At 36.8% G+C, this 24,562-nt stretch overlaps 2 protein-coding genes across 2 annotated transcripts in view; one reads left to right on the top strand and one right to left on the bottom strand.

Moving 5' to 3' along the window:
* Positions 1-11,422, top strand: part of WWTR1 (WW domain containing transcription regulator 1) — a 64,873-nt gene extending 53,451 nt beyond the window's left edge. The window contains exons 3-6 of the mRNA XM_027463969.3: positions 382-581; positions 7,144-7,277; positions 7,357-7,469; positions 7,694-11,422. Of these exons, the coding sequence (XP_027319770.2) occupies positions 382-581; positions 7,144-7,277; positions 7,357-7,469; positions 7,694-7,878 (632 nt within the window). The 3' untranslated portion in view covers positions 7,879-11,422. The remainder of the gene's footprint in view (positions 1-381; positions 582-7,143; positions 7,278-7,356; positions 7,470-7,693) is intronic.
* Positions 11,423-18,406: 6,984 nt separating this feature from the next.
* TM4SF4 (transmembrane 4 L six family member 4) lies at positions 18,407-23,572 on the bottom strand. The gene is made up of 5 exons (XM_005023632.6): positions 23,103-23,572; positions 22,756-22,845; positions 20,142-20,275; positions 18,940-19,129; positions 18,407-18,631 (listed from the first exon to the last, which is right to left on the bottom strand). Exons 1-5 carry the CDS (start codon positions 23,274-23,276, stop codon positions 18,614-18,616), a joined length of 606 nt encoding a protein of 201 aa, XP_005023689.1. The 5' UTR covers positions 23,277-23,572; the 3' UTR covers positions 18,407-18,613.
* Positions 23,573-24,562: the final 990 nt, after the last annotated feature.

Here is a 24,562-nt window from a genome sequence, read left to right as displayed (position 1 = left end):
TAGGTAAATATTTGAACATACCAGGATCATAGAATCATAGAATGGTTTGAGTTAGAAGGGACCTTAAAGATCGCCCAGTTCTAACCTCCCTTCCATGAGCAGGGACAACTTCCACTGGATCGGATTACTCAAAATATGACTTTAAATACTTGCTGTATCTTAAGTATTTAAGTTTTATACACATATAAAACATTTCAGATTATTTATTAAGTAATTACTAGTATCAGATCTTGCCAGGTAGCATAGTTCTCTCAATCATTAGAAGTAAATAATTCTAATGATGCTATACTCACGGTAGATGAGCAATATGTGTCGTAGGCATTCTGTTACCTTAAAGTACAATTGTTCTTAATCAGACTTGATTTCTTTTCTTTCCCACAGTTATGAATCACCAACACCAAATAACACACAGCACAGCTATCTCACAGCAAAGTCGTCCTCCCCAGACCCCACAGCCAGGGCTGTTGAACATGCCCAGTGCACTGACCACACAGCAGCAGCAGCAGCAGAAGTTGAGGCTCCAGAGAATCCAAATGGAGAGGGAGCGAATTAGGATGCATCAGGAGGAGTTACTGCGACAGGTAACACCAAGGATACGCTTCTATTCTGTTCAAGAGCTTTTGGTTTGATGCATCCAAATTTTTAGCAGGTACAATTAGTAGCATTGTTAATTTATGTCAAGGTTAAATATTGCTTTAGGTAAGGATAACCAAAAAACTAATACAAATAGAGTCTTCATGAACAGAGAACATTTCATTTTTTCTCTCAACTAGCATTGAGCAGAGCACAAAATGTCATATAGCAGTTCTTGGAAAACAAAATATAAGGAAAGAGACTCAAGAGTCACAGGCCTCAACTGTTTCTTACTCTCTATGATGGCAATGTAAAGACCAAATTCTGTTTAACAGCTGTTTATAAATCTAGAGCAACTATCACTGATTATTTCTCAGTCTACTTTGATTTCCGTAAAAGACCGTGTTCATGCTTCATTGAAGATAAGGCAGAACATACAGGCTTGTTCTTGAATCTGATCCCAGTTTTATAATTTGCAACCTTTACCTTTAAGTGAAATAAAAACACATTCATATATTACATGAGTACCCCAATTTTGCTGACTTTTCAGAGATGTGTTTCTGTAGGTGTTTTGTTTCTTTTTCTATTTCATAAGTTTTAGCTCTGTATAATGACTCATATTGAATAAAATAGGTAGTTTCCTTTACACTGCCTTAAGGAAATAAACAGAGTCTTTTTTTTCTGCTAGGGACCACTCTACTGATGATATTGTGCTTTGCACAGTATATTAATCAGCTTCCTTAGAGAAAATAAACAACCTGTTTCCATTAGGAACAATGTGAACTAAGTAAATTTTATCAAGGATATCACCGTTATGGCCAGTGACCTTGTAAATGCTACAATTACAAGTCCAAATAGCTTTGAAAATGGTGACTTTCACAAAAACCACAGAATCACAAATTGGCCTCAGACTAGACATCATGCCACTGGTCACCACTCTCTGGGCTCAGCCATACAGATAGTTTTGAAACCTCACCTCATCCAGCCCACACATTAACAGCCTCTCTGTGAGGAAAATATAGGGGACAGTGTCAAAAGCTTTACTGAAGCCTAGGTATACAATATTCACTGTTCTTGCCTTTTCTCCCAGGCCAGTCACATAATCATAGTTGTTTATCAAGTTGGTCAAGCATGACCCTCTTGGGGAATCCATGCTGACAACTGCTGATGATTTTCTTGTTCCTGGAAATGTTTTCCAGGATTAGCTGCTTCATCATCTTCTCAAGGATCAAGACGAGGCTGATCACTCTGTAGTTTCCTGGGTCCTTCTTCTTGCTCTTGTTGATGTTAGGAGAGACATTTGCTTTCCTTCAGTCTTTAGCCACTTCTCCCAGTCACCATGTTTGATCAAAGCTTATCAAGAGTGGCCTCACAATGACATCTGCCAGCTCCCTCAACACTCATGGCTACATCCTGTCAGGGCCCATGGATTTAGTATGTCCAGCATGCATAAATATTCCCTGACCTGGTCCTTTTCCACCAAGGGTGCATCTACCTTGCTTCAGTCTTTTCTCCTGGTCTCCAGGACCTGGGATTCCTGAAGGCCAGTCATTCTGGTAATGACTGAGCCAAAGAAGGCATTTGGTAGCTCACTTTTCTCAGGTCCTCTGTAACTGGGTGGCCAGTGTAATTCAGCAGTGAGCCCATATTTCCTCTGGTCTTCCTTTTGTCACATATGTAAAGCCCTTCTTTGTTGTCTTTTACATCCCTGGACAGATTCAATTCTAACTGGGCTTTAGCTTTCCTGATGTCATATTTGCATGCTTGGACAATGTCTCTGTATTCCTCCCTGGTCACCCATCCTCACTGACAGCCTCTATGAAATTAATAATTCTGTGGAATTACTATTTCATGTCTGCAGCTCTTTTGCCTTTGGGTCATTTCAGGGTAACAATTGTTTATACTGTATTTATAAATACAGTGTGACCAGTCTTGGCAGCATGTAAAAACATGTTTGTGACCAGGTTAAAGATGACAATAGGCTGAACTTTTCTGATGTGTTAGAGTACCTTAAGTTGCTGTAATTTTTGGAAATGGTAGTGACTTCTGTAGAATGCAAAAAGAAACTTAAGAAAAATCCTCACACTTAGATGACCTTTGAGGGAGAGTAGCAGAGTCTGTGTAAAGGATGGGTAGCCACAAGTAAGTGAAGAGTGGTACTCATTCATGTTCTAACTAGTTGGAGGAGAATGAGTGAGAAAAAATATATCAGTGTTGAAAACAGACTGGAACATCTAAATGACCTCTAGTAGGCATTGTAGAGTAGCAGAGAAAAGGGGACATACCCACTTAGTGGGTGTGAAATAGAGATCTGGATGATCAGAGTAGATCTATCAAAAGGGAAATATACTCACAAATAATTTGTTTTATTTTATAAGCAGCAGTTATGAAAATCTTGAATTAGTGACCAGTGTTTTGGTTTCCTCTCTGGAAAAAAAAAAAACGAAAAAAAAGAAAAAAAAAAACAGAAAAAAAAAGCAGAATTGCAAAAATTTTAGTGAGAATATTTGTAAAAACTATTTATGATAATATATTTGCAACATTTATATTTTCACTCTTTTACCTCCTTCCTCTAAATGTATGTATAAGAACTTAAAGAAATTCTCTTTAACAAAATTAATTAAAATTCATTTATAGTTTTTGAATCTGTACAGCACTATCTAACAGCATTTGAAAATAAGGAAAAAAGAAAAAAAAATAAATTATGTTCCTTTTATAAATCCTGAGGAAACACCTATTTTTGCATGTGATTATTCCCAACATCTTTGGTGAATATTTGTACACGCTCAAAATTAGCATGTGCTCAGTGCTCTTGCTGAACAGGCATGTGAAAGGCAGATACAAGTCCGTTAATGTCTCTGAAATTTTTTATCTACTTGTCTCAGGGCTGAATTTGACTTTTATGGTTCAGACCTGAGTCTAAAAACTGTGCCGACACCAATGTCTTGTGCCCATGTTCTATTTCCATTGACCTTAATTTCTGGGAACTACATTACATCACCTGTGTGTGCAGAATAACTGCGTTCAAGGTAGTGTTCTCTGACCTGATCAGTAATCCCAAGTCTTGCGCATACATTCTTTACTATCAAGAGCTCAGAACATAATAGTGCTGGCCATAGGAAGAGAGTGGGCCTAATTTGCTCTGAGTTTAGTCATATTGTCATCATGCTAATAATGCAGCTAGATATTTCTACTTTCTTTGGACCTGTTTTTGCTCCAGAGCAAGAGCAAATTAAGCTTCAGAACAGTTGAACCATTAACATAATGGCTGGTTTCCCTGCCCTGCTGACTGTTGTACTTTGAAACTAATACCTGTAAAACATTATGCAGCTGTGCTGTGCTTAATAAAGTCTTCAACTTCTTATGCTTATTATGCTGTGTAGCACCCTGCACCGATGCTCTTTGTTTAAGATACACATTATATAAAGCAGGACAGTATCACTTTGCATTACTAAAATTTCCAGAACTGGGTTAGCTTCTAGGAGACAACATATTTGCAACTCAAGGAAGGTAAGATGTAAAATCTATCCTTTGCAACAGAACTTTGTACGCTTCCTGCCATTAGCCTGAATAGCAGTGAACCCTGGCATCTAAGAATGTGGCAAATCACTCTGGAACAGGACCCTTTTGCTACTGGTTTTGCTTTTTTAGTGTGACCTATCTAAGGGAAAAATGCTGACTAAGAGTGTGCACTGCTGCTAGGTGACTCCAAGGAGGTGCAGAGAGCTTGAGCAAGAGGGGAGGAATTCTTTCAGTCTTTAACAAATCTGATTTCAGTCTGGCAGCAGCTGCTGGCTCCCTGTAGCCACTCCTGGCTGCAGCTGCTCGGGTGGAGCAGCACACCCAGCCTGAAGGAGCATGTGGTCCTGGAGGCACTCTGCTTAGGGGATTTGTTTACTGCTTTGTCCTTCTCTGCATTAGTTGGTAAAGCCGCTAGAACAGCAAACTCAGTGCATGCAGGAAGGGCGTTGTGTTTCAGAAAGCCAGTATGACTGAACTTCCATTTAAAAGTTTCCTTGCTCAGTTTTGTCATTCCGGAAAGAGTTTTCTTTCTTACTGGTTTGTTTTTCTCAGCTTTCCAAAGGAAATGGGAGAAATCTGCTTGCTGCCGAAGAGCTTTCTTGGAAGTTGAAGTAACTAGAGTTGATTTCAGTAAAAAATCTCTGAAAGCGTCATATAGGAAAGATATCCAAGTGCTCTTCTCTGCATGTACAAATGCCATCTTTCAGCTCGTCTGGAAGGGCAAGAATAGTCACAAAAAAGCAACGCATCTCATAGGTAGCTTTCTAATCCCCTGATCCTATTCCACGAATGTGTATATGGAAAGGTACAGGGGCTCAAAAGCAGCTGTAGAAGGAGTGGTGTGTGGGGACACAGATGAAAATTTATCACGGTTTTGTGGCTCAAGAATAGAAGGTCACTTGCATGCTACAGCCTGCGCAGAAAAATTTTATTACTTTATATTTAGTAATAGCATTTGATTTTTAGAAATGACAGCCAAGTGGTAACAAACATGTATTTTACATATTGTCAAACTAGGGGAAAGGCTTTTATTTCTTCTTTTTGTTCCATTCTTACCTTTTTTAGCGTGGAACTCTTTCCAGTAAGATTTGAAAATTCAATGCCTAAGTATTAAAGACATGAACTTCATCTCTGGATTGGACTTTTAACAAAAAAAAATCTTGGCAAAGTATGTCCTGCATCATTTTCGCTGTCTTCCTTTTCATCTTTCTTCCTGTATCTTCCTTCCTTCCTTCCTTCCTTCCTTCCTTCCTTCCTTCCTTCCTTCCCTCCTTCCTTCCCTCCTTCCTTCCTTCCTTCCTTCCTTCCTTCCTTCCTTCCTTCCTTCCTTCCTTCCTTCCTTCCTTCCTTCCTTCCTTCCTTCCTTCCTTCCTTCCTTCCTTCCTTCCTTCCTTCCTTCCTTCCTTCCTTCCTTCCTTCCTCTATTTATTTCTCTATTTCTCTATTTCTTTCTCTCTGTCTTGCTAGTGTTAGTTTTGCTTGTGTTGTTGCAGTTGCTATTTACTTCTTATATTTAAAAAAGTATTTTCACCATCTTCATGTAGACAGTTAAAAAAGCAGGTCTGCCCATTTTCTGAGATTTGTATATTTTCACAGACATACATAAGCTATCATGCGTAAACTATTAAAACTATTCAGTCTGTGTATTTTTAGCATTTATTAAATAATTACATAATCTAATGGAGATTACTATTTATCAGTCAGTTACCGGCAATTTGATTATAAGTGAAGCATTATGATAATGGGCATCAATAGATTTTAGTTCCCAATGCATAATGGTTGCATTATTAATGCAGAGACCAGACTGGTCCTCCTTAGTGAACAAATCAATTGCAAACATAGTAAAGCATTACATTCTAGCCTCAAAAAATTGTTTATTTTTCTGTATTTGGGAGAATGATCGAGTGACTGATTCAGCAGAGAAAGGTTTTGTACTACACTTTAAATAAAACATTTATTTTCCTTATTTCATAAAAATATGTAATAATGATTAGGTTGAGTGAAACAGGTTTACTGATACAGCTTCAGTATTTTTAAGGTCTTGGGATGTTTGGAACATCTCTGTGGAGCCAAACAATAATTGTATTAGAACTCTGTACCACTAGATGTCATGGTTGTTTCATGGAGCTACAACAAGGAGGATTTATCTTCCAGGAAGAGTTGAAAAAAGTTTCCTTTGGCTCTAATTGCTTGTTTGTCATTTTTAAGACAGTATACAAGAGACAGATCATTAGGCAGATACTTATTATTAAGCAGAGGGTTTGTTATTGGATTAAATTCTTGGTTGCAGTGGTTTTCTTCTAATTTGCTAAGTACTTTATGGTTGCAACTTGGATTATTCTTCTTTGGTATCTAGCAAATTATATCATCTAGTTTGTCATCAGAAGGGCAACAAAGATAGCGAAGGGTCTGGAGGGCAAGATGTTATGAGGAGCAGCTGAGGTCCCATGATTTGTTCAGTCCAGAGAAGAGGAGACTGAGGGGAGCGAGCCTTGTGGTGGCGGGCTGCTCTCTCACAAGGGGAGCAGAGGGGCAGGCGCTAGCTCTGCTCTCTGGGGGCAGTGACAGGACCCAGGGGAATGGCATGGAGCTGGGACAGGGGAATGTCAGGCTGGATATCAGGAAGAGGTTGTTCACTGAGAGGGTAGTTGGACACTCAGCTCTCAGAGTAGCCGACCTCACTGAAAAGTAAACTGAAATTATAATTTGAATGTTGCACAGCTCTCATAGACACGTGAAAACCCTCAATTGGATTTAGCTGGCCCTTGAAGTATGGACAGGCAATTAATAATTGGTGGTAATGTGCAGACCTATCAGTGTTTATGGTGGGGCAACATACAAGTTGTCCTAAATTACAACATAGGTAGTTTGACTTTGTAGCTATTATCTCTGTGGCTAGCAAAGCTGTAGAGTTGTCATCAGTTACATTGTTTAGAATTACTTTCCTGAATAAAAAGAGGTATATATATTGCAGGTTCTTTTTTGTGAGACTGCAGTGATTCTGAGCTGTTGGAATAACCTTTCTCTTTTATTTATTTGCCTTTTCAGGAAGCTGCACTGTGCAGGCAACTTCCCATGGACTCAGAAAACATGACCCCAGTTCAAACAGCTGTGAGCACAGCAGCCATGACACAAGACATGAGACCTGTTACAAATAATGGATCTGATCCTTTCTTGAACAGGCAAGTTCATGTCCTCCATATTAGACAATCTACACTTTTAAAGTTGTCTCTCTAAAGCAATTTCTGTTTCTATTTATAGTGGGCCATACCATTCCAGGGAACAGAGTACAGACAGTGGTTTGGGATTAGGGTGCTACAGTATACCAACAACACCTGAAGATTTCCTCAGCAACGTAGATGAGATGGATACAGGTAGAATAACCTGATTTACCTTAAAGTATAATGATATTAATAATGTCTTATTATAGGTAATAATGTTTTATAATTGTGTAATTTTTTAAGGTAACATTTGTAGAGGATAGGCATTATTTTAAATGCTTATGGGAAACGGGGAGGGTAATTTTTATATCAAGTGTGTTGTTTTAAATTACTTCAAAGAAGAGTTTGGTATAAAAATTCTTCTTTACTTTTCCCAGGAGAAACTATAGCACAGACAACAATGAACATAAATACACAACAAACACGTTTCCCTGATTTCCTCGACTGTCTTCCAGGAACAAATGTTGATCTTGGGACATTAGAGTCAGAAGACTTGATCCCTATCCTGAACGATGTGGAGTCAGTACTCAACAAAAATGAGCCCTTCCTTACATGGCTGTAGTCATCCATTATTCAATGCTGATTCAGCCTATAATGTAATTCAGAGTTTCTTTTTCCTCTTTAGATAGAGGTAGAATATCTGAAAATCCTCAGAGATTACTGCCTTAATGACTTTTGTTAGTTTAATCTCTGCGTGGATTTGATTGACACTAACTTAAATGTAAAATACATATATGGATACACATACATGAATATCATACATAAATATGTATTTCTTCCTCTTCAGAAGAGCACACACTAGTTTACGCATTTGTATAATTCTTTTACTTTTCAGATCAGGCAGAAATGTTTCACTTTAAGGACAGAAATTCGGTGTCATTTGTGCATGTCTTTGATCTTCTAGGTATTGATTAACATCACAAACCCTTAATGAATCACAAAAGCTAACTACTAGGTCACTTGGTTCAGAAAACCAGCACAGCAACAGACCATGTAAGCAGTTTTATTACTATATTTATGACAATACTATCAGAGACTCTTTTATCAACTTCTTTAAGCTTTAAAAATATTTTTTATTAGCAAAACTGTGCTGTGTGGACTATAGATTAAATCTGATCCATATCAGCCATAGTAATTCTCATTATATATTTGTAAAGGCACAAACAGTACTATTGCAGGTTTGTTTGTTTGTTTTTTTCAGTATATTACTGTATAGTTTTCAGATAGTAAATATGCTTTCATTTTTAAAGTACCAGGATTGTTCAGCAACAGTTTCACACTGCTATAGTGTTGTAAAATAAAACAGACTGGTACTAACTGCACACTTTTTAAAATAATGTGTTACAAAAAAGCAATTTTTAATGGATCTTAGATTTTGATGTTTATTATATTAAACACTACAATTTTGTAAATTAACACATGAACAAACAATTTTTATGTATAAAAATCTGGCAAATAATGCAAAAAGCTGCTGTTGAAATCAAGACAGAAAAATGTGGCACAACTTGGTAATATCATATGTAGTGGGAAAAAGTGTTTGCTCATACTGTTTTCAGTAATGTGCTTAACTGACAATGTCAAACTGTACATGTAGTTGTATACATGAAAAAAGATGGTAACTTTATCAGGGCAAAGCTAAGCAGTATTGTTACTTGTCTTGTAAAGTTGCATAGTTCTTAAGTCTTTCAGTTACTGTAATTTGTGTACAGGACACAAGGCATAATGTTCTCTTTGCACTTCTACCTATTGTATATCCTACAAATACTTCTTTCTCAGAGGTTTGGGACTGAGAAGGCATCAAGGACATTAAGCATCTAGTTCCCCTGAAATGCAAATGAAGTCCTAAAATTCTTAAATATTTTGAGGATATATTATTTATAATCTATGAGTTTAAGCTTTTTATATTGAAAAATGTCTTTTTATGAAAAGCGTGAAAACTTTTCTTTGAGCTTAATCTGGATTGTGTAGAGAGAGGAAGAGATGTAGCACTCAGTGTAAATGTGTGTTTTTCAGATCTAACAACACTTAGTAAGATACTACCAATTAGCTAGAGTATTGATCACTAAAGACTTTTTTCTATCTGGTGGGATGAACGTAGGTGAAAAGGTCAGAGATGAAGTTATGGGAGCATGAGAAGGCTTGGAAGTAGAATGATTATGTAACAAAATTTGATCCATATTGGGAAGGGTCACTGCAAAATGGGATACACACCAAATAAGTCACCAGCATTCAATAGAAGACATAGTAGAACTTGATACAGTAAACTTACCTTGCAGATGATGAACTGATGGGTGTACATTATACCAAAAGCTGAAACCTAAAATGCTCACATCAAAATTTAGAAAAAGGAGAGGGAAGGCAACATCCTACAGTCATGGAGTTGTATTACATAATGAAAAGTAGCTCTTTTTGTATATATATATTTTTTTTAATATAAAATGCAATGTGACAGCAGAGATACGTGTGCACAGAATTTAATTATGAATGGTCACTGTGTTTCTTTCATTCTTTCGGGGGGTCTTCTTTGTTTGTTCATTTGTTTGTTGGTTGGTTTTGTTTCTTTTTTTAACTTCTGCTAGTGCTGTTGAGGTAACAGAATTTTCTTTTCCACAAACAAGGGACCGGGCAGGGCTGACCAATGTTGCTGTAGCTATGATTAATCTCTTTTAAGATTACTTCAGGTTGTCAGCCACAGTGAAAAATGGCTTTGTTCTTTGGCATAACTCACTGTATGAAAAACTGTGGTGAAAGAATTTTTGGTGTTTTGGCATCTGGTTGTGGTGCCAACTTGTAAGGTCAGCTCTTCAGCACTGCATTATTTGCCTAACAGACTGAAAGACATCAGTGCTAGAACAATTTAAAATAGCTGCAGATCAGTGCTCCAGTATGATTCAGTTGATAAAGCTCATCATTAGATTATATTTAGAAAATGCAGTTTGTTAATTTGCTAGTAAGTAAGTACTACTGTAAATTTAAGTTTTGTCATAATACATCATATTCCAAGCAGGTCAAGATTTCATCTGGTGTGAATTAGCTAGCCTGTACTGGCTTCTGTTTGGCTACACTGATTCTCATCAAATGGAGGTGACAGCTCTTACAATGAAAACTGATACAGTTTTCTGTTAAAGTCACATACGTTTATCAGAATTACAAAGCTGGAAATTTGATTCCTCTTTCAAGTGTTTCAAGTGGTTAGGTGTCTACGTTCAAAAAGTTAAAGAGGTAAAAAATCAGAAACCGTGTTTTCCGTATTCTGTAATAAAACAAGAAGGTGCTACTATGTGAAACGTTATTGTCAGTGTAAAGCAACTACCAGAATCTTAGGTTGGATCTTCACTCAGTCATGAGCCAAACCATGGTTAAGTTAAAAGTCATTATTTATACTGTAAGCTTTTCTTTCTTGCAATGGAGAGGATATATAAGATGAAGCACAGCAACAGCAAAATCTATTTTAAGTTCTTCTTTAAAAACAGTTTCTAGCTTTAAACAGGCTTATGGTAGAACTTTTATTCAAAGCACATCTAATTCTTCTGAAACTTAATTTTTGTTGACAATATTTTACTGTACTATTTCAGGTTTTGAACAGTTACTTCACTAAATGTATGCCATCTACATGTAGAATAAATGCAGTATATGTGCCAGCTGTATAGCTGCACTGTTGACCATCACTGAGGGTGGCATACAGAAGTGTTGATGATACAGAGTAATGGAGTGTTGTTAATTACAGTTTGGTTTTTGGTAATACCATGAGAATGTAATTTGGGGAGGGACTGGGTTTGACTTTTTGAAAACAAATGCTATATGGGGGAAGGAGAGGGTTAAAATGTCTATTTTGAATACAGAAAAACATGAGCGTTCAAATAAACTTCTTTCCTAATATAGTGCATCCATGTACATGCTAATACTTTAACTTTTTATTTACTTTTTCCATTTTGTTATATGACGTGTTATATTTGTTATTAATTTAGAGTACCTCGCAACCGATTGTATGTATCAAAAGCAATCAGATCAAACTGTTGTATTGAGGGTTTGAATCTGCTTTTTATTATTATTATTTTATTTCTTTGATGTTGTACCTGAAAAATAAAACGAATTTTAAAATTCTGGATACGTATTTGTTTATTAATTATTATTTTTTTTTCCCTTGAGGATTTTACTGTATGCTTCCTGGAGAACTGTACATGCTTGTAATAAAGGTAAAGGCATCCATTCTGTGGAAAAGATACACATTAAATTAAATGATTGGCACTTAGCAAAATAAATGTTATTTTACGGTTTCAGTTTAATAGTAGTTGTTTTGGACATTGGTTACAATTACAGTTTTACATGTAATACTTCCAACATGCTCCCAGTGCCACCACTACTTGTTTCTTTTTGTGGTCCCTTGTAATTCACTAACACAATGGCTGGGTTACAATCTGTTTAATAAAATTTTCGCTAAGCAGAAAAGTCAGCACAGAGTCCATTTCCATTAATTTCTGTTTGGAGGACTTAAATAGTGCATTGGTCTCACTCTGATAAAGAACAAGAAGTTTCTCAAATTCTGCATAAAGAAAATTACAGTCTTCTTTCCTAGGAAACAGCCATGAAACCTAAATATCATGGGCTTGGATTTGAATATCTTTTCTTTACTTTTACAGAATAATTTTGAAGATGTCCTAAACTTGAGTCTGTTGATGCCTAATGGTTTTAATGAGAGTTGAAATGCGGAAAAAGAGATTCAATCAATCAAGTGTACTCAGATTTTCAATAAAATTTTAAAAGGCTGCTGCAGAAACAGAACTCTGACACCATAAATAGAAATATTCACCTATGAATTGATGACTGATTTGAAACACTGTAAATAGCAGCAATAAAATGATATATTGTCTCAAAAAAGTTGTGCCAGGGGTGTTTTAGGTTGGATATTAGGAAGAACTTCTTTACTGAGAGGGTTGTGAGGCGTTGGAATGGGCTGCCCAGGGAAGTGGTGGAGTCACCATCCCTGGAGGTCTTTAAAAGACGTTTAGATGTAGAGCTTAGGGATATGGCTTAGTGGAGGACTTGTTAGTGTTAGGTCAGAGGTTGGACTCGATGATCTTAAGGTCTCTTCCAACCTAGACAATTCTGTGATTCTGTGAAAAAGAGGTAGTATCAGTCTCTTCCACAGTTTGCACAGGGAGTTATGCTATGGAATGTACTTGTAATGACCTGGAAAACAGGTGAAGAGTGAGGTGAAAATTTTACAGATGATATGAAATCATGCAGTATAATGAAGGCTAAATCTTATCACAAAGACATTTGGAAGTATTCCATAATAGAGAATGACATGGCATTGTATTTCATTTGAAATGTACTAATAAATTTGCAATAATGTCTAAGGGAAAAATTAGGCCTAACAAGGCATAAATAATGCTGTGCTTTGAAGTATCCATTATTGATTAGTAAAGAAATTTGGAAGTGACTGTGTCTAGTTCTGCAAGAGATTAGTTTTGTTATCAAAAGGATTAAAAACAGCAAATTACAGAACAGTATACTTTATTATGTGAAGGAAAATAAATACAATTATGTTCTTCTATAAATCTTTAAAAAACGCCATCAATCTGATCAGAGATAATGACACATTTTCAATATTAGACAAGACTAGGAAGGTCCTTAACATGAATGCGGTGGGAAGGTAACAATGAAGAATGAAAGTTACCTAATTTGATTGTTTGGTAGTAGATTTTAGACAACAAAAAAGGGGGATTTTGTCCCATAGCATGTAATTAAATTGTAGAATGCAAATATTTTAGTACCTTTCTCTGGATCAGGAGACTGATTTTGAAGTGAATCTCTCAACTATCTACTTTGTTTGCATTAATGGGATTCACTTCAAATTTAACTTATATAGAACATTTAATTCAGGAGTGCATCTACTGTGCCCTTACAACTAAATCAGGCCAACAGCCCAAGCTGCAGTTAATCTGAAACAAAGCCACCAAAATGTGTGTAGCATGGACATTGAGCCTCGGGTACTGATTTTTTCTATAGATCCACTCTACAGCATGTGCTAATGTACGCACACATCCATCACCCATAGGTGCCATAAAGGGGTTCCCACAGAGCCCAATTCAAGGCCACCCACCTATGGTTATTAAGCCCATCAGTTCTTCATACAGTCTTTGGATTTAAAATCTTTTAAATCATGGATGGCTGACCCAATATGGGCATTTTGGGGTTCCCAAGACATCAGCTGTGTGCCACTGTATATTTTATAAATTACTGTGCTCTAACACATGCTGTGATTTATGTCCACATACAGGTAGTAATCTAATACACTCTTGGAAGCAGGTCTATTGCTTAGTGTTTTTAACCTACCTGAGAATAGTTTTGTACAACTACCATCTAAAATAGCAACATTCAGATTAATTTATATAGCAATTCTTATATCGTGTAGAAAAAAATTATATGGCTCTTAGGTGATTTGAGATTCAATGTAACTGTCACTGTTAAGTAAACTTAATACTCTTCCTAGAATCATTTCCTAACACAATTTATTCTAATCAATTGTTAGAATGCTTGTAACAATATCCTCTGCTTACTACGTGAAAAAGCCCTGGAACCTCCACCAAATAGAAATTTAAAGGTAGTAATTTATTTTACTTTAGTTTTAACCTAAAAAAAAAAAAAAAAAAAAAAAGGACAACTATTTGCAGCTTCTTGCTTTGGGGTCCTCATAGTAAATAGTATGTGCAATATTTATAAAAAAATCCATTTTAAGATGCCTTTTTTTTTTTTTTTTTTTTTTGTTCCAAAGGGAACATGGTATTACTTCATTAAAAAAAAAATAAATAAAAAATTAAAGATGGAAGATGAGTATTAGCCAAAATATTTCACCCATCTTAGGGTAAGAAAATATGGGGAAATACTTGCTTTCCAGTTGGATGAAAAAGTGCTTTTGGATAAGGTTATGTATGGCATATGCCACAGACTGGGGCAAAGAGCAAAGGGCAGGGAAAATGAAGAAACTGTTCTGTCCTCTTTGCTGCAGATTTACTACTGAGGCTTCAGCAGTTCGTGTCATTCCTCTGAGTGAGTCTTTCCACATATAAAATGGGAATACTTTGTTTATATACTTACTTCACTGTTGTGTGTTTGCAAATGAACTGGTCAGTGGAAAGCACTCTCCCAATGCAGGACCATGCCAACTGGTATGCTATATATGGGCACCAAAGCTCTCAGAAATAGTGTCTGAAATCACCCATTTTATGGAGGATGCATCACACAGACTTCTGAGGATCTCCTACATTTAGCAGGTGTAAATATAAATGTAATTTTTTATCAGCTTACTTTGGTCTGTCTGGCCTTCATATACATGAAAGTATATGAATCTAGTCTCCAAACTGAAAATGAGTGTTTATCCAAAATTAGACTCTTTGCTCTCTTTATGCATTTTTTCCCTATTGCAGCAAAGCAGGGCCCCTTTTCTTAACACTGAAGGACTAAGAAGTTTATGTAAATCTACAGAGGATTTATATGTATCTTCTGGTTTGCTGATGCAGCTCAAGATGACTTAAAGAGATGTTTTAGGTGATCAACTACAGAACCAGAGTCTTCTGTGTATGTAATTTTATAGAACATAAGTGATATATACCATGTCCCTAGGCAATAATACTGCATTAGATTGTGAACCTGTTTTGAGAAACATTTCTTAATTTACTCAGGCATACTAATCAGGTTTCTTTGGCAGAAATGCTGAGTGTGTGTTTGTTTATGGAGGTCATTCAGTTTTTTCATAATGATGCTGACTCACAGCTGGTAAGTTATCTCTGCCTTCCTTCCAGTTTGGTCAGCAGTGTTCTGTGCAGATTGCCACTCCCTGCGTCTTGTCATATAAGAGCTATAATAAAACTGTTCATTAGGGAGGAACTTCCTGTGATTGTGATGAATTCAAAAGCCCAGCCATTTTGCAGGAAGAGTGTCAATAGTCTGACCTTCCTAGACAACAATTTAATGTAACAGTGCCACTGGTGGGCCCTCTGTTCTCTTTTTTTTTTTTCCTGCATAAGTTCAGAAAGCCTGTTCCGGCTACACCAACAGCTGCACATCTACAGAAGACTTTGCTGCCAGTTTTCTACTGGGTGAATAAATAGTGTGCATGTGTCTTCTTGGAGCTTTACTTCTAACATTGTCTCCATAGAGTTCTGTCAGGAGGGCATTCTGACAATGTTATTTTCAGTGCAGTGCTTAAGCAGTGCTAGGCGTTTTTTCTATCTTGTCCTCAAAGCTCACACTATCCTCTGTCATCAGCAATGTGTGTCCGTTCCCCCAGCTGTCTTTTAACTCTTTACGATGTGATTATTATTTTCAAGTGCAGTAGTCCAGAAAAATCAAGACCTTGTGGTTAGGGTGTTTGTTTTGTTTCCTTCTAAAAACTAACATTATTGTAAACCATGTCTTGCAGAATTTCAATATTTATCTTCTCAATTTTTGCAACAGTGCAAGAGTTCTGGAGCAAACTAACAGCACTGCCTTCAGTTCCAATGCTCCCATCCCCAGTGGCTGCTTCATTTCAGCTTCAGCTTTGGAACTTTCATTGCCAAGCCTCATAACTGCCCATGGAGAAGGGAGAAAGATGGAACCACAGCATGAGGGAGGCAGCACAAATACAGTGGCTTTTCACTCGTGGCCATCACTGTGATGTCTCTGGGGTAAAGAACCCACCTATATCTATGACATGAAGAAATCATTGTTCCCCACTCTCGGGCAGTACAGGCTGCACCAACAGTTTGCCTTGTTGATAGTTATGCTGAGTAACATAGAAGCCATTAAGGGGAAACTAAAGATGAACTGAGGGCAGGTGATGAATGTTCAAGGATAGAATGATGCTAGAAACCATCTTTTGCACCCAGCTGATGTGAACATTATAAAAGAAGCACAAAAGTTTTAACTTTGTGTATGCTATTTCCCAGTTTTAGAAACAATTTTTTTGCTAAGAGTTGCCAGCTAGAGCATCATTCCCTGACAGGCAACACTGTCCTGTGGTTCATGATCATCTTGTTACAAGCCATTTGTAGCAGACAATAAATAAAGAGAGCTCCAATTGTACACAATTTAGCCCTGCAGGGGCACCGGTATTGTCAGGTGAAAGCTGAAATGTTCAGGCTTAAAATCACATGCACATGGTCAAGATGATGTAATCAGAGTTATTAAATTACCTATGTTTCTTTTTATGTAAACTCTCAGCTGAAACTGCGCCTCACAATGTCAAAATCACCATACTCTCAGCACTCAAGTCACTGAGCAGCCAGGTTTTTGAGTGAGTAATGAAGTTTCAAATAACAGATGCATCACTGAGATTTCTCAAACAATAGTGTTTTTCCTTTAAGCAACCAGGATTTCTACTCAGTGTAACAGTTGACAATTGCACATGCTAAAACATTCCATATTCCCAAAGGCTTCATATAAATAAAACAAGACAAATGCAAGATGAGGTGCTGGACAGCTGCTAGCCACAGATGAAAGAGTAAATGTAAGATGGTTGCATCAGTGGGTGGTGATATAAAGTGTACCCTCAAATTCCCTAGCAATGCAGTAGAACAGGTGGGAGAGACAGCTGTTTCTAAAGAGGGTTTTTTTTTTTTTTTTTTTTTTTTTAATCTTGCACAATGTATCATTAAGGCCCCTTTGCCTTTATTAATGTAACTCTTTGTATATATCTAGCTATTTAACATTTGTGCATAGTGTTCACCACCTCTTACTGCTTTTAAGTCCTTGAAGTTCTTTGTACATCTCTAGCATAGATACAGAATGCATGTAAAACTTTTTTTTTTTTCTCCTGAGCACAGGGCACAGAATTATTATTGCAGGAGGAAATTTTAGGGAAAAAATGTGTCTTCTTCAGTCCCCATATTTTCTTCTTGTTTTCTCAGGGAAATGTTTTTCTCTTTTTAAGTTTTAAAAGTATAATTTGTTCTAAAAAGAATGGAATAAATTTGCTAGGGCAGTGTGACTATCAGAAATGCTGCTGCTCTGTCCCTTCTATCTCAGAGTATAATGGGGAAAGATGAAAAAAATAAAAAGTGGGGAAAAAAAAAAAAAAGCGAAACAACTTCTATATGATTGGATAAATAAACCAACTTTGCTCTGGGTAAAAAAGAGACAACTAAGAAGAAATATGAGAGAACCTGTGAAATTAGGTGTCATGGGGAAAATGTATAATCTTTCTTGCAGACAAGAACTAGGAGGCAGTAAATGAAATAAGCAGACAGCAGAGTCAGAACAAAGGATATTCTTCCCACAACATGAAGTTCAGGTATAGAAGGGATATTGCGATTCAGGAAACAACTGGACAGCTTTGTGGAGAAGATATTTGTCAAGAAGAGTTAAATACAGAGATGGAACCTTTTTCTCAGGATATTCATGGAATACAAAGAATTCTAGTCTGTGGAAGTACTCTGGGAAAGTCTCTCTACAAATTTCCTTATACCCTCAGTTTTCAGTTTCATCTTCTACTGTTATGCTGTGTTGTTATATTTCCTCCTTCAAGGGTGAAAATTGATCATGGGTCAGAGAAATAAAATGCTGGGAGAAGTCAGTACCCTGTCATGCTAAGAAATGGCTATGCATTGGCCTTTCTCAATGAATTCCTGAAGCTGGGTACAGTGGTGTCCAAGCAGGTTCATAATGCTGCCAACTAGAGATCCACAGCAGTCTATTCTCCAGCCTATTGCTTTGACCATATGCTGACAGGCACAGTTGTGCTGCTAAATACACCCATCAGTGAGACTCACTCAAGAAAAGAGACCTCACCATGAGATTAATGAATCTTTTTTGTAACAGAGTCTCTTTATAAAAAGCATTTTAATTATAGCAGTCTGGAAGAGAGAAGTCCTTGCTTTTCCATGTACATAAACATATAATCATGAGCAGTTACACTTGTTTGTGACATTGCCGTTTGATAAATCTCAAAAGAAATTAGATGAAATTGCATAACAACTGAACTTGTACCAGCACTGTTTTGTGATCCAAAGTTAGAAATCTGATTTGGGAGAGAAAAATAAAAAGAGTATTTTCAGGCAAAATATTAAATGGAAGCTGTTTTACAAAAATAAATATGATTGTGAGAGTTGAATTTCACTTATTTTATTCCATGAAGCGAGGTTTCAGGAAGGCTAGCTAGAAGGGAAGTCAGGGCTTCGTAACATCAGTGGAGCGAAGTGGCCTTCATTCTGATCTTCTTAGCCAGAGGCAACACATCTTGAGGGCTGCTCTCCAGAGCAGTTTCAGATGGGAGCTTCCCAAGAGGAGAAGGTTCTCTGCACTGTTCATATTATTTAGACAGTTCCATCTCCCTAGAAGATCAAAAATATGGAGATTATTTGGTGGGTAATGTTCTTGTGACGTCCAAAGGATTTTATTATTTTCCAGTGGCTACAGGAAGCTGTCAGATAAACCCCACAAATAAGGACTGAGATCATATTTTCATCACTTGACAACACTGTAAGATTTTAACTGTACTTTAGAAAACATGATGACGGTGCTGTGAAGCACCGTGAAGTGAATGAAGGCTTGTTTAGTTTTTCAAACCATCAGCCAGTCAAGTGCATATACAGCTGTTATCAGCACACAAAGTAATGAGCGAAAAACATCGGTTGCTTACCCCACAACATCCGCAACATTTGCAGTCCCCACAGATCGTTCCAAAGAGTCCGTTCACAACCTGAATGCCACAGAGCACTGCTTGGATCCCACTCATCACTAGCAGCAAGGCGAAGAGGGTCAGGTGCCAAGGAACTATAGTGTCAGGTGATTTACACATAGTCCATATTGTGTGGTTACCTAAATAATTCCTGTGCAGAAGGGAAACAACAGTTATGGAGATGATGTTAGCTCCCAAAGTGGTGACCTGTTATGGCTGACAAGCTGTGACTCTTGTAATATGTGACTGAATTTCTGTTACCTTCAGTATTGTAAAAAAGTATTCCCATTACAGCACATTTTGTTTAGAACATTAGTTTTTGTAGTTTCTAGATCATTTGAAGTAATTGATTTGAAAAGAGAAAACACAATCAAAGATAATAATGTGTTAGATACAATCTAATCGTTCGTGGTATATTGGGAAGAAGACATTACGAAACCATAGCCAAGTATGTGCCAAAATTATGTTCATCCCTATTAATATCTTGTCTGAAGTCAAGTGGCTTTCCTACTGTCGGTTTAGTTCTGCTATTACACGAAGCAGTGCTGACATCTAGTGGTGCATTAAATGGACCTACAAAGCATGGAAGAATCGTAGGGTTTCCCGAGGAATATGGCATCTTCTGTAATTCCCCCTCTAGCAGAAACCCCGGGCTTTTCTTTGGTTACAGCATTAGATTTTTTCCTTCATGCTATCTGTGTGGAAGTGATAAATATAAATGATAGCAAACGTTTTACTTGTAGTGGGAGGAAGAGACAACTTTGAAATTCCATAACCACGATAAAAATGATATAAACATGAATTACTTGAAAAACATTGTATTTCAATAAAAGATGTCACTGCTAATCAAAGGGACTGAATTTATCCTCGAATACTGTTTATAATCCCAAGAATAAACTAGAGTGCTGTACTCTTTACTGGCTCCTTTGAAACTCAATAATTTTGATTGGTCATCGTATTCTTTATGCATCTATCTGTTCTTGTTGCTTAATTAGTATTGCTGCGCATTGCTGGGTCTTCAAATAGCATATTTTTTAGATTAATAGTAAAATTCCTATTGTTATACAATAGATTTGGAAGTTTAACAATATCACAAAGTATCACAAAGTTAAATCATACTTATTTATTTAATTATTTATTTGTTCCCTGTTGTCTTGTCTTACCCATCCTGGAAGGGATAGAGCCAATCTTTTCCATCATCACATTTAGGGCCTCTGTTTAGGGCTACTGCTGACACAACAAAGCAATATCCAGCTCCCAAAACTCCAACTGCAGCAAATATTATAGAGGAAAACATCTGACAGAGAAAAATTATGTTATTTTTATTCTCATTCGAACAATGAAATGTGCCCTATTAATGTAAAGGTACATTCCCTAAGCTCAGCTCTTAACGGTCAAAACAGTCAGCTGCTGAATAGCTGAAATGTTTTAGTTTGCAATTGCATGATAAATATATAATGTATACTGGCACTGGTATTTAGAAGTTTTGAAAGAGTTAGGTGAGGACAGTCTTTGCCTGAAGATTCATGGACTTGGTACCTACACAGTAGATGGCACTCTTCCCGTTTATACAGTATGTATCGAAGCATTTTCTTTGTTCAAGGTACAGTGTTTCACTGAAGAAGCTGTCTTTCACAGAAGATTATAAGCATGACTGAAGTATTGGACCACTTACTGCATTAAAAAAAAAAAAAAAAAAAAAAATCTACAGTACCCTTTACTAGTTAACTTTTTTTATCTTAGTCATATTTGGACCAAGTAATTTTATTTTTCCTTCTTGAGACTTCCCTTCAGGTTTCGTATTAGTGTATTTTTCTTTATCTTCTCACAGGTACTTACTGCCATTAGCTCTAGTAGTGCAATTGGAATTAATAGAAGGCTTTCCTCATTTTTCTGGCTTTCCATTAGTACATTCTCGCATACACTAATATGTAAGCAACTTGCCCAAATATATCCAAAATGCCCTACTTGGTTTTTAATCACTTAAAATTCAAACCCTAATTGTTTGTAGATAGAGGTAGCCACAGCAGTTTGTAGGTACAGGGGATATCTTTTACTGGATCAAAGTGATATAGGTGAGGGGAAAAAAAGAAATGTACTTTCCAGTCTCTGAGTGCTTATACACATGTCATCACAAGGATCTTTTGTGAGTGTTGAGACAGAACAGAACTGAACCGTTCAGCTGAAAATGACCTTCAAATATCATCAAGTCCAACTGCCTGACCACTTTAGGGCTAACCAGCCTCAAAGGATATTAATTAGGGAGTTGTCCAAATGGTTCATAAACATGGACAGGTATGCATTTTTATGTTGGCATATCTGATGAGGCTAACAAAAATTATATTAATGTAGTAGACATCATAGTAATGATACTTCTGCTAAAATACAAGAGCAAGTTCAGTTCTCAGTCATGCTGTGGTAAGGCCACCAGGACTCTTAATATAGTGTTGTGACTGTACTAATATTCGCAGTCACTCAGACAGCTACAGCACTAGCAGGATTCATCAGCAAGGTATGGCACTGTGGAATGGAGGTTGCTGTATGAACAGCAATATCCTTACATATGCTTTATCTTACGTTTGCCAGCATGACCACAGGTAGAGAGCGCTCACAGCTCAGAGGGTCACCTCTGTCTCTATAGATGTTCTCCAAGTTCATCTGAATTTCTGAATTGCAGGGTGGTGAGTGGAAGTCTGGCAGCAAAACATTAGTGGTTTGGTAGATGCCGAGTTATATGTGGTCTTGAAAGCTAAGCTTTGTTCACTGTTGACAGAAAGTTAGTAATGCAGTGTGACAAAGAGAAATATGTGCCTCCATTTTTTTTCCTAAAGAGTTTTCTTGGGATTGCAGGGAGACAGAATCATAGGGAATTTAGGGAAAACACTTTGTTAATCTCGCAGCCACGACTCTTTTTTTTTTTTTTTTTTTTTTTTTTAAGTGAAATATCTGTTCCTTTGTAAAAGAGTGTAATGATCAATTTGCGCCAAACAATTTATCTCAGAAGGACAGACTTTCCAGGAGGAATATGCCGATTTTATATCTAATCTCATCTTTTAAATAACATGCTTGAGTTGTTTACTAGTGGCTAAATGTATCCATTTGAAACTTTTCACTTGTGGTGTGAAAGGAGAAAGGATTTACATCCACTATGTAAATCATAGTAGAGCCCAGTTTAGGGCTGACTGCTTTAAGCAGGATGTTGAGTTAGGTAAATTCCCAAGGCTTGTTCCAACCAGAAGTTTCTTATGAACCTAAGATATTCATAGCCTCCCACATGGCCCTGCAATCAGCTGGGAATATAATGCACAACTGTCAAAGTAATTTTTAAAACTGCCAGCAAAAAAATGACTGAAGAGAGAACTGTTATGCTGTGCAAAACCAAGTGCAGATCTTTCAGAAATTCATTTTAATTGTGATCACAACTGTTAGTATGTTGTGATTGCTAAATATATCAAGGCAGTACAGATTTGGTACCTGTGGCACAACATTAAAGGTACAACACCATTTTGACAACCTGCTATTTATACCTTTAAGCGCTCAAACAAATGACAAGATGTAAGATTTGCATCTTACAATTTGGAGAGCATCTGTCTAGTCTCTCAATGATTGCGAGCAGAAGATCATAGAACCATAGAATCATAGAATATCCTGAGTTGGAAGGGACCCTTAAGGATCATCAAGTCCAACTCTTGACACCGCACAGGTCTACCCTGATGTATATATTCTTATTGATAATAATACATCTTTTACTTTTTTGCCACATTTCTTCTCACTTACCGCAAACCTCTTTCCACAGCTCTCATTACCACAGCATCCACAGCAATCATTATTCTTAAGGCCCAAAAACACTAAAGCAGGAAAGATCATCTACCAAAGGAAGAAATACAGTTTGAGTTGGGATGAATTCAAATTACAATTACTTTTAAATGCAATAGTTCTATGTCTTTATTTCCTTGACACTAAATTAAGTAACTTATTGCTAAACTATTGGGTGACTTTTAACTTATTTGCTTATCAAAGAAGAATTTGCAGTATTGGAGCCTGCATTTGAGAAAATTCAACAATAAAAAGTCATGGTTTAGGTGGTACAAAAAAGACTGTAATATCTGAATTTATATACTCACCAGTACACCAGATCCTAAGATCCCTCCGAAGTACCAAACCTCATCTGTAATATTTTGATTGTTTTCAACCACTTTTCCTCCAGGGAAAAACAGCAAAATATTAGCAAGTGTACATAGCACAGCCAAAGGGATAAGAGTGATTCCTAGGCACTTAGCACAGCCTCCAGTGCACATGTTGTTGGTTTTTTTTTTGTTGTTGTTGTTGTTGTAGTTTTTTTTTTTTTTTTAAAAAAAAAAAAGAAATTGCAAACAAATCTAAAGACAGAGGAAAAAATCTCTCAGATGTTCTCAGAAATGTTTTCTAAAAAGCTTCTCAGTTTCTTTTGCAAAATCCAGTTTCTGCTGTGCCTCTTGATAAACTTAATCTATAGAATGCTCCCTTCAGAGACGTTGCTGCCTTTGATTTGAAATGCTGTATTCTGGTTATTTATACGTTCTCACAGCCATGATGTCAATTTTCTGAACCTCCATAAATGAAATTACGTTCAGTGCAACTGCTCATTTTGCTATGACAACCGATGACCTTTGTTAATATTTTACTAATGTGAATGAGACACTTGGTTATCTGGGCTCAGGTTGTGGGTAGAAATTCTTTTTAGTTCAGGATCGTCATTTTTACAATACAGTGTCCTTCATTCTACAAACTACTTTGTAGAGACTGACATGGAAACACATAATGAATCAGCTTATGTTAGTAACAGCTGTGTATAACAGAAAAGTTCTAGTGAATTTTCTTTTCTTTGGGAAGTTTGAGCTAGTCATTTAATGTTTTGAAACAGACAGCTTGCATATTTTCAATATATAATGAATTAATATGAAAGCTGTGCTTTGCAGCTGGTATCTCTAAATAAAAATAAAGGTCAGAAAAGTTTCAGCAGACCTGCTTCTTATGGTTTGTCATTTTTGTTCTATCAAAGTCTAACATTTCATCTGTGCTCAGATGAAGTTTACATTTAAAATTGTACTGTGTGCGGCAGACAAACTTCTGAGTTCAAGCAGAGCATGCAGCTTTTTACTCGAGCAAGTATTGCTGTTAAAGCAAGTCCTGCAGCTCTCTAATGGACACTGGATGCTTAGACTTGGTATATTGTGTTGCAAAACTTGTGCTATGATGAAGTACATCATCTTGAACTGTCCAAAACTGTCTGGAAATATGCAAAGCTGAAGCTTCAGGTTAAGTGGCAATGCTGAATAAGCTGGTTTAAGCAGCCCACCATTTTTTACAGAAATGGTGCAGCTAGAGAAAAAAAAAAATACAGGGACAGGGACCTCTTGAGTCTTTACTGATGCTGAAGAAATGTATTTGGAACCAGAATCTGGGCCAGTTAACTTTACCTTTCTGCTGAAACAGAAAGATACAAAGCAGTTGTATCAGACTGGAGCGTCAGATCTGTTGTTCTTAGGGAAATGTCTTTTTAAGTGACAGTAGTAATACTAGAAATCATATTTATCTCTGTACA

The sequence above is a fragment of the Anas platyrhynchos genome, chromosome 9 (genome assembly GCF_047663525.1).
Source record: "Anas platyrhynchos isolate ZD024472 breed Pekin duck chromosome 9, IASCAAS_PekinDuck_T2T, whole genome shotgun sequence".
Taxonomy (NCBI): domain Eukaryota; kingdom Metazoa; phylum Chordata; class Aves; order Anseriformes; family Anatidae; genus Anas; species Anas platyrhynchos.
Note: the sequence above shows the minus strand (reverse complement) of the source record. Positions and strands in the feature narration are given on the sequence as shown.

What these genes read in the sequence shown, in the direction of transcription:
- TM4SF4 (XM_005023632.6), bottom strand. Translation starts at nt 23,276, where the DNA reads ATGTGCACTGGAGGCTGTGCTAAGTGCCTAGGAATCACTCTTATCCCT. An exon ending in GCTGTGGAAAGAGGTTTGCG is followed by an intron (nt 20,276 to 22,755) that starts GTAAGTGAGAAG and finishes TTTCTCTGTCAG; the next exon opens with ATGTTTTCCTCTATAATATT. An exon ending in CTCTATCCCTTCCAGGATGG is followed by an intron (nt 19,130 to 20,141) that starts GTAAGACAAGAC and finishes CCTTCTGCACAG; the next exon opens with GAATTATTTAGGTAACCACA.